Below are 18,014 nucleotides of genomic sequence, written 5' to 3' on the forward strand. Positions count from 1 at the left end.
ACCATATATGCACGTCGCCAATATGCTAAACTCCTGGTAAAACACCGTACGCAATTTGCAATACATCGGAAAACTGCTTCGAGGAAAGCTCTCGTGACTGTACCAAGTGTGCCGCCACACCTCCCAATGCTCCTTTTCTGAATCCAATTGTTGTCCATGCTAACCTCAATTACTATAGTGTTGCAGATTGCCCTTTTTTTCTCAAATAAATCTTCGGTCCACCGCAACAACGTGCGTACAGCAGCCCCTGCACCGGTCCAACTTCCGGGGTATTCCCTAAACGGCGTCCGTTACAGGCATGGGCGCAAACGGGCGCACACCCCCGCGTCAGGCTGGGCCGGCCCATCTGACGTGTCTTCATTTGTGTCTTAATCCACAAAAAAAGGTGCTACTAGGATTCGAACCAAGTACCTCTCCCGTCAAAGAACGCCAGTGTAACCACGCGGCCGCCGGAAGGGATCTAGTTACCTTTTAATATTTCCATCTATTATTCGTTCTCCTCCCATTTTTTTGTTCTCTTTTCTTCTTTGTCTTGTCCGATGAATTGGTTCACAAGTACATGAACGTTTTGTTCAAATCGTGAACTTTTTTTTGAAATTCATAAACTTTTTTAAAATTTTAATGAACTTTTTTTTAAATTCGATGAACTATTTTTCAAATTTGATGAACTATTTTCAAATTTCGATGAACTTTTTTCAATGTCGATGAACTTTTTTTCAAAATCGATGAACTTTTTTTAAAAATTGATGAACTTTTTTCAAAATCGATGAACCTTTTTTGAATTTTGATGAACGTTTTTCAAATCTGTGAACTTTTTCTCCAGATTCGTGAACTGTTTTTTCAAATGATGAACCTATTTCAAAATCTATAGAATTTCTTCTTAAAATGGTGAATGTTTTTTCAAAATCGATTAATTTGTTTCAAAACAAATGAACTGTTCTATAATTTATGAACCTTTTCCCAAATGTTTTGAAAAAATTAAAAATCAAAGCGCTACAGTAGTGTACTTAAAGTCCTTTGCCTGTATTTGGTCGATAGCGCAAAGGAGCTCAGGTGGTTAGCATTCTTGTTCGCTGTTCTAACGCAGAGTTCAATACTTGCTGAGAACGAATTTAGGGTGTTTTTTTTTTGCTTTTTTCGCGCCCCTGTAGATTGTTGCTGGGCCGGCCCAGTCGGATCGGCTTCGGGCGCCGATACGAGAAACCGGCGCTGAGAGCGCCGGTTAGGAGCTCCCAACTTCCCGTACGTGCACACCAGCCGACCCACCTCGGTCATCCAGTCCCACGGCTGCCCAAGGGCCTAGCCCACCAAGCACGCACCGCCAGTCCTCACTTGGGCCAGGCTGCCACGTCCTAAGCTGATGCCCACAAGCCGTCTTGACATCCTGTGACCGAACTCTCATCGGCTCCTACTGCCGCACGATTCGCCGAGAATTTCACATGCTTCTGCTTACGTCACACGCCGCCGCCGCAGCCTTTCGATCTCGTCGAAACCGGCCACACGCTGTACACTGCTGTTGTCATGTGATTCGCTTCCAAATTGCTTCTTGTACTTGTCCGCTTGCAAATCGATTTCTCATCCGCATATGCCACTCCGTTGGCGACATTCTTTCAGCGAACAATCGATCAAGCCGGATTTTACTCCTCAAGATCACTTCCACGGCTTCTTCGAACCTTGGTCATAATATCACTTGTTAGAATAAATCCGAGACATACCATTAATCATTCGAGAACCAAGCAATCACACGAGCACGACACCGAGATTTGTTAACGAGATTCACTGATATGGCTACAGGGCTTGACTACATGGTGAATTCGGCTAACTTGACATTCATATTAAACATGTTCGGCGTTTACATAAATTATTAAAAAAAAATACATCTACATGGTGAAGAAGTCGCTGAGCGCCGCGAAGTCGCTGACGTCGTCGCCTCGAACAGGAGCCATGCCTCCGACGACTGGAGCGAGCGGCGGCCGAAGCCGTTGGCTGCCGCAGCGTCGCCGGGGAAGCGCTCGGCCATCGTTGGAGAGGGAAGAAAGGAAGGGGAGAGCTCAGCAGCGCGGATGTGAGAGGGTAGAGCTCGGCGGCGTACTGGGGGAGAGCAGAGCTCGGCGGCGGCTAGTTTGGGCTCGGGATGGTGTGGCCAACGGCGAGGGAGAGCGGCGAGTCTTTGTAGCCCACGTCGTGTGTACGCGTGGTTGGAGGGGAGGCGTCACCGCGCCGCCCGTGACGCGCCGGCCCGTGAGGAATCAATGGAAGGCTGACCGGCGGCAGCCTTGTCATTGATTCCCCGCGGAAAACTGAGGCGCGCTGGGAAAGACGAGGTGTCGTCTCACTGACGCGACTGGTCTGCGGCTCTTTCCGCCAAAACCGTTCGCCCCGGCGTCCCCGGGTGCCCCCAGCGCGCCGGGTTCGGCCAGGGTTCGCCGGTGTCAGTTTCGGCCCAAGCCGACAAAAAACGGGCTACTGGAGACGCGACTGAGCTGATTTTATTGGCGGCGGCGCGGTAAAATCGTGTGGGAGGGTTTATTGGAGGCGCGACTGGAGACGCTCTAACGGAATGGAATGGAATGCGGATGGACCGGTGGTACAGTGCAGGATGTGCATCGCACTTGGACCATGGTCCAGAATAATTTTTTCCCGAATGACCCCCATCTGCGAGGATCTCTGCATCTGCGAGGAGCGCTGTGCCGCTGGGTTTGGGTGGGTCGAGTGTGACAGAGAGGCCAAAATGGAGGTGGAAACCGAGAGGGCGACGGCGGCAATGCCGATTTTCCTGTCGTTCCGGTGTTCAGGTGAGGCCTTGGATCCCCCTATCTTTCTTTACCGCGACCGGTCTGCGGTGACCGTGTGTGCTAGCCAGCGGCGTGTTCTCTTTCTCGTCCGATCCCGTGATTTTTTGGCGCGGGTTGCCAATATCCCCGGAGGGGGTAGGGGCGGCGGCCTGCGATGTAAACGAGAGAAGCGAGATTGGGAGCAGGGGAGCGACGGGCCTGCGGGAATCGTCAGTGACTGCTCATTACAGGAGCGGCGGACTGGACGACGCGGCCGGGCGGAGTCCGGGGAATCTGCAGTGAAACCAGATTCGCGAGTGCCCGGCTGGATTAAGAGGCATTGGTTGTGTTTTAGCTGACATTAGGCTTCGATTTGACAAGTAGAAAACTGAAAAGGTGTTATTGCTAGATTTGCATACTGATGCTGCTGCGAAAGGTGTCACCACATGGCTGCCATTGGCATTTTTGGCTGCCAAGAAAAATCCTAGAGTGCATTGCGAGTGAAGGGATACTTTTTTTCTTTGGAAAATTCACCCGTACAAATTCTGAACTGAATCACTGTGATGGCGCCAGAAAAGAATTCTGAACTGAATCGCTGTGATGGCACGAGAAAAGAATTCCGAACTGAAGGTAAATGATGTTGCCCTGAAAATTCTGAACTGAATCCATGTCGTTGTTGTGGTTTTAGCTGTTTTCGGTGTGCTGTCAAAAGTCTACTGCTAGAATGTGAGGTCAAGGATAATTTGCACCTACTAGAACTCTGTGCAGAAACACAGATAAATAGCGAGCATCCATTTTTGTAGAAAACAATCTCAGTCTACACAACATAAATATCATACTCTGCTAGGTAGTATCAAGAGCTGGCTAAGCAAGGGCTGCCGCAAAGCCAACGGACAACCACAATATTTCTTCTGACTGTAAAAACCCGGCACCAATGGCCCCCTTGACCTCACAGTTCTAGCAGCAGACGGAAAACAGCAAAAAGCAGCAGATCGGTTGTGCGTGGACTCCGGTCCAGGAAAAATGCGGGGCAACAAGACCGTACAAGACCATTCCCGGTCCCTGCATTCATGGACACCGGACAAGCAACAGTGCCAGTGTTCAATATTGTTGCCACCAAAAGCAATACAATGCTCAATATGGCTGCGGGCATATATCCTGAGGGGCACCAATGGCTCAGATAATGATACCGTATGATAGTACGAGCCACATTGAATTTTCGGTAATATATTATGTCTTGTACCAATGTGCCTAACTGATGTTGATGCTTTGTACAACATGTCTGAAACAACAAGTATTTAGAAGCATGGCATGTATTCATCAGCAATTCATCTGGTGGTTACTGGTATCAATATTTATAAGTACAAACACCTATGGAGTACTTAACATACCTTGTCTCAGTAAGTAGCCGAGTCAGGATTTAAGACTACTAAAGAAAACATGCATTTCAAACTAAAACAAAAAGATTTTTTTTGGCTAAAAAGAATTATTTTTTGGAGAAGGGGAAGGGGAAGGTGGCGGCGATCACCATAGGTAGACCTGCGCTGATGCCTGGTGCGCGCGATTCCACTATGCATCACTCAGTGGTGGAGGAAGAAGGGAAGCCGTCGAAGGAGCTGCCTGTGGAAACACTGAATACTGTGAAGAGGAAAAGGCAATCAACTTATGTCCAAAATGCCGAGTCTCGCACTACTTCGGCGAGAATTTCCTATGCCTTTATGTTTCCCCCGGCCTGCACTATTTTTTAGTAGAGTTCTGTCTTTTAACTTTATATATGTGGTTGTCGGTAGATGTATCTTGTACCACATAAGAGTCTATCAATATGCTAGAACAGTAGTGTATATCTTGTACCAATGTGTCTAGCTTATATTGATGCTTCCTGCAACATGTCCGAAGACTACAATATCGCATTTTAAATCACGTTAGTTCTGAATAAATGAAAGTTGCTGTATATATTTGTTAAATATAGAGGGGCATTCATGTCAAAGTTGAATTTTGGATTGCGGGCGGACCTTGTTCATTGGAACAAAGAAAAGTACTAAAGAAGAGAGATGCATTTCAAACTAAAACTAAAGCACATTTTTGGCTAAATAGAACTATTTTTTTTCTACGTTGTATTTTTTTCTCTTACATAATATCTTCATATTACAACCCGTTCCTAATATTTTGAAACTGTAAAGAAATGTTAACATCAAGGATGTGAAAACTAAAAGTATTTAGGAGCATGGCGTATATTTATCAGCAATTAATCCGGGGGTCACTGGTATCAATATTTAAAAGTATAGACACTTATGGAGTATTTAACATACCTTGTCTCAGTAAGTAGCCCATTTAGGATTTAAGAATGTACAAAAGAGGAGATGCATTTCAAACTAAAACAAAAAGATTTTTTGCTAAATATAATATATTTTTTTTGGAGAAGGGGAAGGAGAAGGTGGTGGTGATCACCACGGGTGAGCCTGCGCTGAAATCTCGTGTGCGCGATTCCACTACGCATCCGCAAAAGGTAAAATCATTTCGGTTTCCCCTCTCTAGTTAAATATGATGTCGTGTGCCTAAAGCAGAGTAAGCACATGTTACATACACATGTGCAAACAGGTTCAGAAGGAGAAGAATGGACGCAAAAATGGTTCTAAGAAGATGAAGTTGGTGGAGGAAGAAGGGAAGCCGTCGAAGGAGCTGCCTGTGGAAACACTGAATATTGTGAAGAGGAAAAGGAAATCAAGTAATGTACAAAATGCCGAGTCTCGTACTGCTTCGGTAAGAATTTCCTATGCATTTTTTTTCATGTTCCTCATCATTCTCCCCTGGTTGTTTGGAACTCGCCCTTGAGTTATCTTCATAGAGCGCTTCTTCTGGATGGTAGAGAGTCAAGTCCGCAACATTGAAAGTGTTGGAGATACCCATATCGCTTGGAAGATCTATCACATAAGCATTATCATTTATCTTCCTCACGATAGAGAAGGGTCCATACCTTTGCTGCCTAAGTTTCCCTTAAACACCTAAAGGCAGCCTCTCTTTCGGAGGTAGACCATCACCTTATCACCGGCTTGGAATGATTTTGGCCTCCTTTTGCAATCAACAAGTTGTTTATATTTCTGATTTTGTGTTTCCAAAGCGCCGCGAATCTCTTCAAATAACTCGGTGTAATTATCAGCAAAGGACAATGCTGATTTTGAGTTTCCCCTTGATGGCAGCTTCACCAGGTCCACCACATGTGATGGAACTTTAGTGTAGACAATGGAAAAAGGGCTCCTTCCAGTGGATCTATGCTTGGAGTTATTGTAGGAGAACTCTGCAAGAGATAAAGCCAAATCCCATTGCCCCTTTCTTTCTCCACAAATGCAACGGATCAGATTACCCAAAAACTTGTTCACCACTTCCGTTTGTCCATCTGTTTGTGCATGAGCAGTGCTAGAAAATTTCAATTCAGTGTTGAATTGCTTCCATAAAGTGAGCCAAAATGTAGCAAGAAACTTGCTATCACGATCTGAGATGATGGACCTTGGAACTCCATGAAGTCTGACCACTTCCCGAAAGAATAGGTTTGCCACATGATGAGCATCCATTGTCTTGCGGCATGGAATGAAATGAGCCATCTTAGAGAATCTGTCCACGACCACAAACACAACATCACTCCCTCGTCTTGTTCTTGGCAAGCCCAAGATGAAGTCCATAGAGATGTCCTCCCATGGAGCGACAGGAACATGCAAAGGCATGTATAACCCTGTGTTCTGGACTTGGCCTTTGTAGGTTTGACATATAGGGCATCGCTGAACAAACTTTCCAGCATCTCTCTTTAGTTGTGGCCAAAAGTAGCGAGCTTCCAGGCTAGAGACAGTCTTGTCCCGTCCAACATGGCCACTAAGATCACTTGAATGGAGCTCTCTAACCAGCTTGTCACGTAGAGAACTTCTTGGAATGCACAAACGACCATTTTCGAAGAGATATCCATCTTGCATCAAATAGTCATCACCTAATGGTTGGCCCCTTGCGTGCTTTACCCAAACATGGCCAAAGTCTTCATCACCCTCATACAACTCCTTTATTTGATCCATGCCCGGAAGTTCAGCTTCAAAAGAAGTCAAGAGGCATGCACGACGACTCAAAGCATCGGCCACCTTGTTAGTTATTCCAGATTTATGCACGATGAGATAGTTAAACCTCTCCAGATATGCTGCCCATCTTGCTAGCATGCGGTCAACATGCTTTTGATTTCTAAAATGCTTCAAGGATTGATGGTCGCTATAAACAATGAACTCTTTAGGCAGCAAATAGACTTCCCAAGTTTTCAATACTCTGAAAACGGCGTATAATTCTTGCTGATAGGTACTCCATTTCTGTCTAGCTTCACTTAACTTCTCACTAAAGAAAGCAATGGGCTTCCTTTCTTGAGATAGGACAACTCCAATGCCTACTCCACTTGCATCACACTCCAACTCAAAAATCTTGTTGAAATCAGGTAGTACCAAGACAGGAGCTTGTGATAGCTTTTGTTTAATCTCATTGAAACTAGCTTCAGCTGCTTCTGTCCATTGGAACCTTCCTTTCCTCAAACACTCGGTAATTGGTGCCATGATAGTGCTGAAATTCTTCGCAAATCGCCTATAGAAAGTTGCAAGTCCATGAAAGCTTCTTACCTCAGAAATGGTCTTAGGAGTTGGCCATTCTCGGATTGCTTCAACCTTAGAATCATCAACACGAATGCCGTCACATGTTATGACGAATCCTAAGAAAAGAAGTTGTGTTTGCAGGAAAACACATTTCTTCAAGTTGACGTAGAGCTCATTTTCCCTTAGTACTTCTAGCACCTTCCGAATGTGATCAAAGTGTTCATCCTCATCCTTGCTATAGATCAAGATGTCATTGAAATAGACCACAACAAAGTGGGATAAGAAGGGTCTAAGGACTTGATTCATTAAGTGCATAAAGGTACTTGGTGCATTTGAGAGTCCAAATGGCATGACTAGCCATTCAAACAACCCTTCCTTTGTCTTGAAGGCGGTCTTCCATTCACCCCCGGGTCTTATACGGATTTGATGATATCCACTTCTTAAATCTAGCTTTGTGAACACTCTTGCTCCACTAAGCTGATCCAACATATCATCCAGACGGGGAATAGGGAATCTTGTTAACGGCTCTACTGTCCGTACACATGCGCCAAGATCCATCTTTCTTTGGCGCGAGTAGGGCTGGTACAGCACATGGGCTAATACTTTCTTGAATGTGCCCCTTTTGCAACAATTCCTCCACTTTCTCCTTCAATATATCATGCTCCTTGGCTCATTCGATAGTGTGGAAGATTAGGAAGGCTTGCTCCCGGAATTAAGTCAATTCTATGTTGAATTCCTCTCATCGGTGGCAAGCCATGTGGCTCCCCAAGTATGTTCTGAAATTCTGCCAATAAACCACGTACCTTTGCTGGAATTTCAACAGTCAGGTGCTCTTCTCCCTTTACAACAAGTGCAACACACAAATCTGCCTCCTTCAAGTCTTCCATAAACTCATGAGAGGTATGGGAGATAGTTAACATAGTTTTCCCCTCCTCCTTAGAGGTATTACCTTCGGTTTTGTTTGGTAAGATAATGATCCTTCTCTTGTTCCAAATGAAAGAGTAAGAATTTTCCTTGCCCTTGTGTGTAGTATCCACATCAAATTGCCAAGGCCTCCCAAGAAGAACATGGCTGGCATCCATGTCAACCACATCACACAACACATTTGAGCGATAATGCTTACCCAAAGAAAGTGGCAGGTTGCATTGTTTGGTGATCCTCATATTCACTCCTTTCTTGATCCATCCAATAGTGTAGGGATTTGGATGATCATGGGTTTCAAGCTTTAAATGGTCCACCAACTTCTGGGAGATAAGATTCTCGCAGCTGCAACTATCAATCACTAGTTTGCATACCTTACCATTCACCGTGCATTTGCTCTCAAATATTTTCTTCCGTTGTGTATCATCGAGTTGTGGTGTGGAACATAGGACACGCTGAATCACACATACCACCTCTTCACCTTCTTCTTGACAAACCTCTTGTCCGTCTACATCTTCAGATTCATATTCTTCCTCATCGCTTTCACCATCATGGATAGTTGTGTTAACAAATTTCCTTAGTGGGCAACCGCTGGATATGTGTCCCTCTTTACCACATTTATAGCACTTTGGGCCTTCATTTGCCTTACCCTTGCTTCTAGTTTGTTTCGGGATGGGCTGTTTTGTCTTTGGTGGAGTGGCCTTTTCTTCCACTATTAGGTTGGCTCCTAGATGAGCCTTCGTTATGAGGATATGGAGGATATGGAGCCTTAGTTGTCTTTCTCATCCTCACAAACCTCTCGGCCTTCAAGGTTAGAGCTTGTGCTTGATCAACGGACCAGATTTGTTGCATCATCAATCGATCTTGAATAGCATCATTGAGACCATTGATGTACCTTTCAACTTGTTGCTCTTCAGTTTCAGCAAGGTTGCACCTCACTTGTAGCCTTAGAAACTCCTCCGTGTAATCTGAAACAGTCCTATTTCCTTGAGCACAATTTTGAAATTAGATAAATAGGATCTGGTCATAATCAGCGGGCAAAAATCTCCCTTTCAAGAGGCCTTTCATTTGTCGCCAAGTTCTAACACGAGGTTCTCCTCTCAGCCTGCGCTCCTCTTGAACGCGATGCCACCATGCACCGGCTCCTCCTTTCAGCTTGTATGCGACCAAAGGAACTCTACGATCTTCCGGAACCTCCATGACCTCAAAGAAAGTCTCCACTTCATATAACCAATCCAGGCACCCTTCAATGTCAACATTTCCATTAAAACTTGGGATCAGCTTTCACCTTGTATGTATCTCTTGCATATGTAGGGTTGGGTGCTCTCCGATATGCGTAGAGATTTGGTTCTTGAAGGGCATCATCATATTCTTCACCTTCAGAAGCTTCAACATAAATTGGCCTTCTTTAAGCACGTTGAACAACATGTTGTGGCGGTCTTGCTCCAAGATTACCTCTCCTTCCTTGATGAACATCTTCCTCTTCTTTAGATGAATCTACTTCATTGGTAGCAGGGAGGACACCCTTTCTTATCATCTCAACCAGCTGGTCAAATCTCCTGTTAAGATCTTCACGCAGCTCTTTGATTTGTTGTTCAGCAGCATCCATCCTCTTCTCCAATTGCTCCATTGCTTGCTGCAACTTGCTCTCGAAGAGGACAGCAAGAACGATTATGGGTCAACGAGGCTCTGATACCACCTGAAGCAGCACAAAGGTCGTGGAGGAGCAACTCCACCTTGCTGCTACAATGTGTACATCACAAGTGTTGAAGGAACAACTTCAACGTGCTGCGCTAGATAACTCTCTAGAGGCGAATGTAGGCTGATAGGGCAGCAAGAGTTCAATCCAGAATTCCTAGGGCACAAGATCTACTCCAAGATCTTAGATAAGAACAACAAGTTCTATTATAGGTAGGGGTACATAGTCTGGGTACAAAGTAGAGGTGAGGACCTCTATTTTTAGGGCTTTGGGAAGCCTTCACATACTTCTACTTATAGCTGGAATACTCTAGAAACATTATTTAAGGTTCACCATTCTACTCATAGTTACTCACAACTAGAAGACTCTAGAAAACAATAGGTAGGATAAAGAAAAGAAAAGAAATACTAGGCCACAACAGCAGTATCTAGAAGTAGCCAAACAGATTTGACATATGATTATATTTTCATGTTCCTTATCAGCATTTTTATGACATAGTCGTGTGGTTTCCTTTTTCTTCTCTCAAAGTTTCAAGTAATGAATTAATATGTGATCCTGATTTTTGTCGCACTTCCAGACTGACAACAGAAAGCCACAACTTCGGAGATCTGCTCGACTTATGCTCAGTCCACCTGAAAATGATCATAAGTAGACTTTAGAGTAACGTTTATTTTGGGAGAATCAAAATAGATTGCTTTATTCAAAATACTTTCCTTTATCTTGTTGTTTGGAATTCTTCGGATACATTCCATGGATATGTTGGTTCTTGAATTTTACAAGCGCCTAGTCAGACTATCTAGAAGTCTATTGGATATGGTAGTTTTTTCGAGTAATTGGCAATAGCGCCGCCTTTCAATTACAAGAACATGGTTGTTTTACAACTGCTTTTACAAGCGACTATTTTGGGAAGTATAGTTGAGGCATGTGGACTACTCGTGAAGGAGGTAACTACAAGAATTTTGCACGGATATCTGCTAGGGGTAGGTGCGCCACCACCTGATAAATCATTCTCTGTCCATTGAAAACCTGGTGATTCCTATTTTTCCAGGCATTCCATAGGGTTAGATCAAATTCCTGTTTTGCACCTTCAAACTTTGCTCCCAAGGGATAGCCAGGTATTCCTCCCACAAATTGTTGACAGATTGATCAGGGCATTTCATCATCATCTGGGACACATAGCAGTCCTGGCATTCACCACCTTCCATACCTCTGAGAAGGGACAATCCTTGCAAAGGTGGCACTGTGTCTCATTAGTCGCTGTAAGTGAAACCGGGCTATGGGGCAAATCCTATTTTCCAGATTCGCCGTCATCAGGATTCTACAATGCAACACGAGCCAACCAGAAAGCTTGCATTTGGGAGTGGTTGTTTCCTTCCAAACCTTCCCAGTACGAAAAGGCTGCACATGGCCAAGGGTATCCTCTTCACGTGGATAGCCCTGAGGACCAGAAGTTAGACATCCGACAGACTTGCCAGGAGAGGACTACCGCATCAGATACATGCCTGTTTTGTGCTCAACAAGATGGACAATCAACCACATTCTCATGGACTGTTTTTGCGAGAACTGTCTGGTGGGAAATCTGTAGAGCCCTAGGCATGCCAAGGTGGGCACTGTCGACAAACAACATACTTGACAAATGGTGCGTCAGCGTGGTTGGTGTTGGGCACAAACCAAGAGACATATGAGCCATTCTCACCTTGACCATGTGGGAAATATGGAAGCACATAAATGCAATTGTGTTTGATGGAGCAACACCCTCGATACAACATGTGATAAGTAGGATGATTACTGAGGGTCAAGTGTGGAGGCAGGCCGGTATATTAAAAGAAGAAGTAGACCCCTTCTTTGGGGCGTTGACTAGGTGGGTTCAGAGCGAGTAGTCCACTTTCATGCTAAGGGTAAGGGTAGATGTGGAGTGCAAAGCATTCTAAGCATAATATAGCGATACCGTGGACATGGATGGGCCATCTTGCCTTTCTTCTTTAATATGTGATACACATGCTTGTGCATATTCGAGAAAAAAAATCCCGTTAAATCTACCCATACAATTGCACTTCCGTAAGATGTCACTCTAAGGTACAAGAAAGTTACTGCACAACCCAAGTGTCGTAAACCCTAGCCCCGGAGATACATATTCATTATTCATCTTGTGTCGCTCAAATTATGCCAATATGTGTAATGCTCACTAAAAGTAATCCTAAACATGTACTATATGACTTGAAAACCTTCATCATTCCTTCCTAAATCCCTTGTCTAGAAGGCCTAACTAGTAGTCAACTATCCGGCAGGGTGGAGATTTGACTCGACTTCGAAACAATTGCAGTCACCCAAGTTTGAGTCTTTGGACCTCGCTGGGTACGCATCTTCTTAATTACCGAGTACTAGAGCTCTGACCCAATTGTCAACATATAAAGTTATAATGTCACTCTTGGAAATTCCTCATGGTAGATTAGCTTTTGATCCATTCCCCATTTGGTCTCATAGGGTTCCTACCATGGCCTCTGCTGCCAAGTTATCACTTGCTTATACCGTTATATGTTTGCTTAGTTATTTCCCATGCTCCATGGAGAATTTAAGGCCACGACACCAGTCATTTGGGGTGTGACAACAAATAGGTAGTTTCTGATGCAATTGAGACAACTTTGGACAAATTATGACAAATGTTTGACGATGTACTATTTATGAGTGAATATACACATAAATGACAAGAGAGTTGTCCGTTGAATACGGAAATCTGGACATATACTCCCACCAGATACCTGCAACATTACACTCACGTTAGGACTCAGCGCGAGTTTGCGAAGCCTAGCCCTAGCCCGTGTGAATTCAGGAATGGCAAAAAGGAAACAAGTTTCTCCAATGGTAAAGGCGAGCACTAACATTAACATTGACAAAGTAATGGAAAATTAGCCATACATAGTACATACCATATTATGTATAGCATATTTGCTGAAAAAGTGTATATGATTCGGTTAACAATATTTGGGTTTAAATGATCCTTCAAATATTTCATTTTATTGCTGGTTTTAGTTATTATTATGAGAGATTTTTAAACAATAATTCTCATATTCAACATACTCATGAATCGTGGTAATTCATTGTTTCACAGGAATTACATGGTGTGTTTTTCTTGGAATAGTTTGAATTGCTTACCACATGTGTCACAGGAATTACATGGTGTTGTATGGCCAACCCATATCATGGAGAGGCCAGATTCTGAATTCAAGGAAAAGTTGATGCGTCTTCTCCGCAAACCATTTAGCCAGGGAGAATGTGATACGCTGCTTGACAAGGCTACGACTCGCCCTCCGGCAACAATGAAAAGGCAAACACGCGGTGGCGTGAAGTACTACAACTCTGAACATGAAAGGCAACCATCATATTTTGATGGTCACCCAGGTATGCTTGCTTTCATACTACGTACATACTTTTTTTGTTCATTGGACTTCTGTTATGTACTATTCCCCTTATTATTTTTATGTTGAAACATCTTTCTGGGAATTATTGCGACCACATGGCTAAAGTAACTTTTATGCATAATGATTATAGGATCAGAATCATTTTTGCTGCCTAATGAACACTCTGCCTTGTTATTTAAGAAACAATTTGTGGTTGTCTTTGCTCGCAAGTGGTCGGACCCTTCCCTGGACCCTGCGCAAGCGGGAGCTACATGCACCAGGTTGCCCTTTTTTTTGCTCGCAATTGTCATTTCCTTTTGAACCTTGAAACTTGCAAGTCAACATTGTGTTTTTTCGGTGATATATTGGTTTACAAGCTTGTTAAATCTATGTCCAAAATATCTTGCTGACGGATTGCTTGAATCTATGGTGAACATACGCTGTACCCTTAGGTAATTAGCAGGACTTCGGAACAACAAGCATTGTGGAATTTTCGTAATTGCGTTGCGCAAATTTTCATGTAATTCTTATTTTCTTCTTTGATAAAATACAAAGCTTGCATCTCAATAAATTGATAGAAGAAAAGTGGTTGTGGAGCAATTACACAACACAACATGTTGGCGCAGAAGTCCAGCTTTCCTGTGAGAGGATTTTGGAGCAATTTTGCCAAATACCTGAAATAGAAATAGTTTGTTGTGGAGAACTATACTGATGACGAATGCGCTGTGTTGAATTAAAACTGAGTAACTTAGCTTTCAGCGCATGTCCAAAGGTCATCAACATGATGGGAGTGCAAAATAAATTCCTAGCAGGTTTATTTTATTTGCTATAATAAATGACTATGTTTTGCTTGAGAAGTTATCTTTCCAAATAAGACGAGAAAGTAACAGCAAATCATATTGGTATCTGGTTTGAAGTAATCTGCTATGCGGTTGTTCAAGAAACACTTATTCTTACATGTCGTACTATTAATCAACACGTTTTATTGTATTTAACTTCAGATCTTGCGAAACAAGTACGTGTAGAAAGCACCAGCAAACCCAACCAGTTAGCTCTGTTGCGTGGATTTTTCTTCTGGATGGAGGTAACCTCATTCATAGCATTTTTTTGTTTTTTTCGTTAATAACCAATAATGTCTCCACCTGTTGTTAAAGAACGGAGTAATGCATTTTTTTATCTGTTCCCAGTTAGAGCAAATCTATTTCTTTTTGTTTAGATTATTTTTTGTTAATGGAGGCAGACCAATATTGACCTGTTAAAGATCACGCTGGTACAGTACTAATCGTAGTTAATGAATTTATTTGCAGCAAAGTACTAACAGCTACGGTGCATCAGTGTGAGTTTTTCTTGTTGCTAATTTTGAAAAATCATGGCATAAACCTAGTTCACTTTTTGCAAAAGATAAAACTAGTTCACAACGGAGTAACTACCATGTGATTTCTTCATATTGCTTGATTGTTAATAGCATGTGGCAGCTTCTTATATAGATGGATTTCCCTCCCCGCAAAAAAAGAGAGATGGATTTCCCTAACAAATGGCCAATTCCATAGCAATATTACATTTCCCCTTATTTGGTTAGTTAGGCCAACTGAATTTACTGACCTGTGTCCCTAACAATCTACTCCCTTTCTTTGTAGAATATTGCGCATCACGACCAATTCAGGCCATGGAGAGATGATTTCAAACAGTACAAAGTTACTATGGTAGAAATAGAATGAGATCACAAACAGAATTACAGAAGAGTTTGTGCTTTCCCGATTGAGGTGGCAAAGCCCCAGTTTCTCCTTGTTTTACTAGTTTGGTCTCCAGTGTGCATCTTACACTGGTTGCTATTGTTATTTTGTCTCCAAAAACGTAGAGCTGATGCTACCAGAAACTAGTAGCATATCACTCCCCAAAATCAATTATCTTCAGACAGGGGTATACCATAGTTTGCTCAGCCTTTTCTTTCAGACAGAAGGTTTATGGACGACAATGTATTGTTTTTATATGTGCAACTGCGGTCATAACGTTGGAGTGCTCCCTGGTTCATGCATCTTTCAGACAGAAGCCTTTGGATGGGAAAACCACTCTCTAGCGGAGTTATATACATCGTTTTCTTTGAGTGAAATATACGTCTGTTTACATCTGGGATCTAGCTGCTGTTGAATTTGACGTGGGGTTTGCCCATGCTGAAATTGAGCACTCTAGATCTCATGATGTACCTTTTCTCTTTTGACCGAACCTCGCCGTGCTCCTGAAGAATAATATATATAGTTGGCTCGATTTATACAGAAACTAGCTCGAAAAAGCATACAAGGGATGATTGATTAAGGGCCAAGCATGCAAAAACCTTGATAACGAAAAGAAACAAGAAAGATCACCGGCCAAACTTGACCTCCACCGCCAACATGGATTTATTCAGGGCATGGACCACCATCACCATCGGGAATGGAGAGAAGTTGCTATTCTGCCATGAGAACCGGAGCAGTAAGGACCCTCTCAAGGCCTACGCTCCCTAGCTCTTCAAGATCGCAACCAGAGATATTAGGACGAATATGAAGGAGCTACAAGATGAGAATTCGATCTCTATCCTTGCATGTCTTCATTCCCATCTCTAGCCGGAGCGGTGTCTCCTCCAGCTCCGGCTTGACGGGGCGGAGCGCCGGCGAGCCGGAGGAGAGCGAGCCTGAGCCCGACGAGGAGGACGTCCCTGGCTTCATTCTTCGCGGCGTCCAGGATTTGCCATGGCGGCGAGAGAAGGACGGCCACGGTGGGTACTCGAGGCGCGACACGTTGCCGGTCTCGATGTGGTCGAGGGCGGCCTCGAGGGTGCGGCCCAGCACGCCCCACCACTCGCGCCGCCCGTCGGCGTTGAGGCGGCCGCGGGGGATGATGCCATTGGCGGAGGCAATCTGTTCTTGGCGGCAGCGCTTGAAGTACATCGTCCACAACGTTTCGCTGTCAGCGGCATACCTCGGCTCGTTTCGCTGCTCCTCCGTCAAGGACAAGCAGATGCGGACGATCTCGGCTTGCCGTGCCGCCCCTTCGAGCACCGGTGGCACTGGGATGCCGCCGGCGCTCAGCCTCCACGCCCCCGGCACACACATGTCCGGGGGCGCCGGATACTCGGCCTCATAGAGGAGGCGTGCCTCCAGCTCTTGGAGATGGCGGCGGGCGATGCCGTTCGCCGCCGCGCCGTCGCCGGGGAACCTCTCAGCCATTTGCTCGTCGGCGGGAAGTGGGGAGTGGGCTGCTTTTGTGTGGCGATGCGAGATGAAGTGTGGCAGGTATGGCGTTCACCGGCGGGGGATCGAGTTTTATAGCCGCGGCCGGGCGGTGAGAGCCTTCATGCCGGGCGACGCGTGGCGGGAGTGGGCGGGACGCGCGTCGGTGGCGCCTTCACTGCGCCGCCCATGAGGCATCAATGGAGGCTGACCGGCGCGGCAGCCTTGGCCAGCCTTCGCATTGATTCTTGCGGGAACCGAGGCGATGAGGACGAGAAGCGGCGTCTTGCTGACACGACGGGCCCATCCCCGTTCGCGCCAAAAACGCGTTCCCCGGCGCCCCCAGCGCGCCGGGTTCGGCCTGAGTCCACCGGCGTCAGTTTGGCCCAAACCGGCGAAAAACGAGCTCCTGGGGTGCGGCTGGGCCGATTTCGGGCCGCTGACGATAAAAAAGCGCCTGAGGGGCCTGTTGGGGACGCTGCTGGAGATGCTCTTATAAAAAAAGCAAAAGCACATCTATCTGCAAGGACGACCCCTTCTCCATTGCTGTTTGTAGCCATATGTAGGCAATTATGGACATGCATAACTCTCTCTTGCAGTAGATCCCATGTTGTCCCGTCAATGGTGTTGAGTATCGTAATTAGATTGAAAACATAGAATAGACTAGGAAGTATTTTGGCTGTCTTGCACTCCAAGAAGATCATGTACTTCTATATATATATGCCCATGAGAGTCAAGCAATACATCATCGATTCCACCAATCCCTCTTCATCTCTTTTAACTTGGTTCATACAGTGTTGTCTCAATGGGTTTAGATGGTGCCCTATTTGACGTGAATGCGGCTGTCTCTAGTGCATAATCCCAAAATGATAAAGGTAAATTGGTAAGAGACATCATAGAACACACCATATCTAATAAAATACGTTTACGATGTTCGAACACACTATTGCGATGTGGTGTTCCAGGTGGTGTGAGTTGTGAAACAATTCCACATTATTTTAAATGAAGGCCAAACTCGTAACTCAAATATTCGCCTCCGCGATCAGATCATAGAAACTTTATTTTCTTGTTATGATGATTCTCCATTTCATTCTAAAATTCTTTGTACTTTTCAAATGTTTCAGGTTTGTGTTTCATAAAGTAGATATAACCATACCTACTTAAATCATCTGTGAAAGTCAGAAAATAACGATATCCACCATGTGTCTTAACACTCATTGGACCACATACATCGGTATGTATTATTTCCAATAAGTCATTAGCTCGCTCCATTGTTCCAGAGAACGGAGTTTTAGTCATCTTACCCATGAGGCATGATTAGCAAGTATCAAATGATTCATAATCAAGTGATTCCAAAAGTCCATCTGCATGGAGTTTCTTCATGCGCTTTACACCAATATGAC

At 44.5% G+C, this 18,014-nt stretch overlaps 1 protein-coding gene across 4 annotated transcripts; it reads left to right on the top strand.

The window, feature by feature from the left end:
- The first annotated feature begins 2,615 nt into the window (after positions 1-2,615).
- On the top strand, positions 2,616-15,421 carry LOC123189933 (uncharacterized). Of its 4 annotated transcripts, none has more exons than XM_044602457.1 (7): positions 2,616-2,795; positions 5,197-5,280; positions 5,373-5,534; positions 13,117-13,406; positions 14,407-14,489; positions 14,713-14,741; positions 15,043-15,421. In XM_044602457.1, exons 3-7 carry the CDS (start codon positions 5,503-5,505, stop codon positions 15,110-15,112), a joined length of 504 nt encoding a protein of 167 aa, XP_044458392.1. In that variant the 5' UTR covers positions 2,616-2,795; positions 5,197-5,280; positions 5,373-5,502; the 3' UTR covers positions 15,113-15,421. The 4 variants fall into 4 exon arrangements, with proteins under 4 accessions (XP_044458392.1, XP_044458390.1, XP_044458393.1 ...); XM_044602455.1 differs by having other exon boundaries at positions 2,635-2,795; positions 13,175-13,406; XM_044602458.1 differs by lacking the exons at positions 14,713-14,741; positions 15,043-15,421 and adding an exon at positions 13,607-13,686 and having other exon boundaries at positions 2,635-2,795; positions 13,175-13,406; positions 14,407-14,454.
- The last annotated feature ends 2,593 nt before the right edge of the window (positions 15,422-18,014 follow it).

Source organism: Triticum aestivum, chromosome 2A (genome assembly GCF_018294505.1).
Source record: "Triticum aestivum cultivar Chinese Spring chromosome 2A, IWGSC CS RefSeq v2.1, whole genome shotgun sequence".
In the NCBI taxonomy this organism is placed as follows: domain Eukaryota; kingdom Viridiplantae; phylum Streptophyta; class Magnoliopsida; order Poales; family Poaceae; genus Triticum; species Triticum aestivum.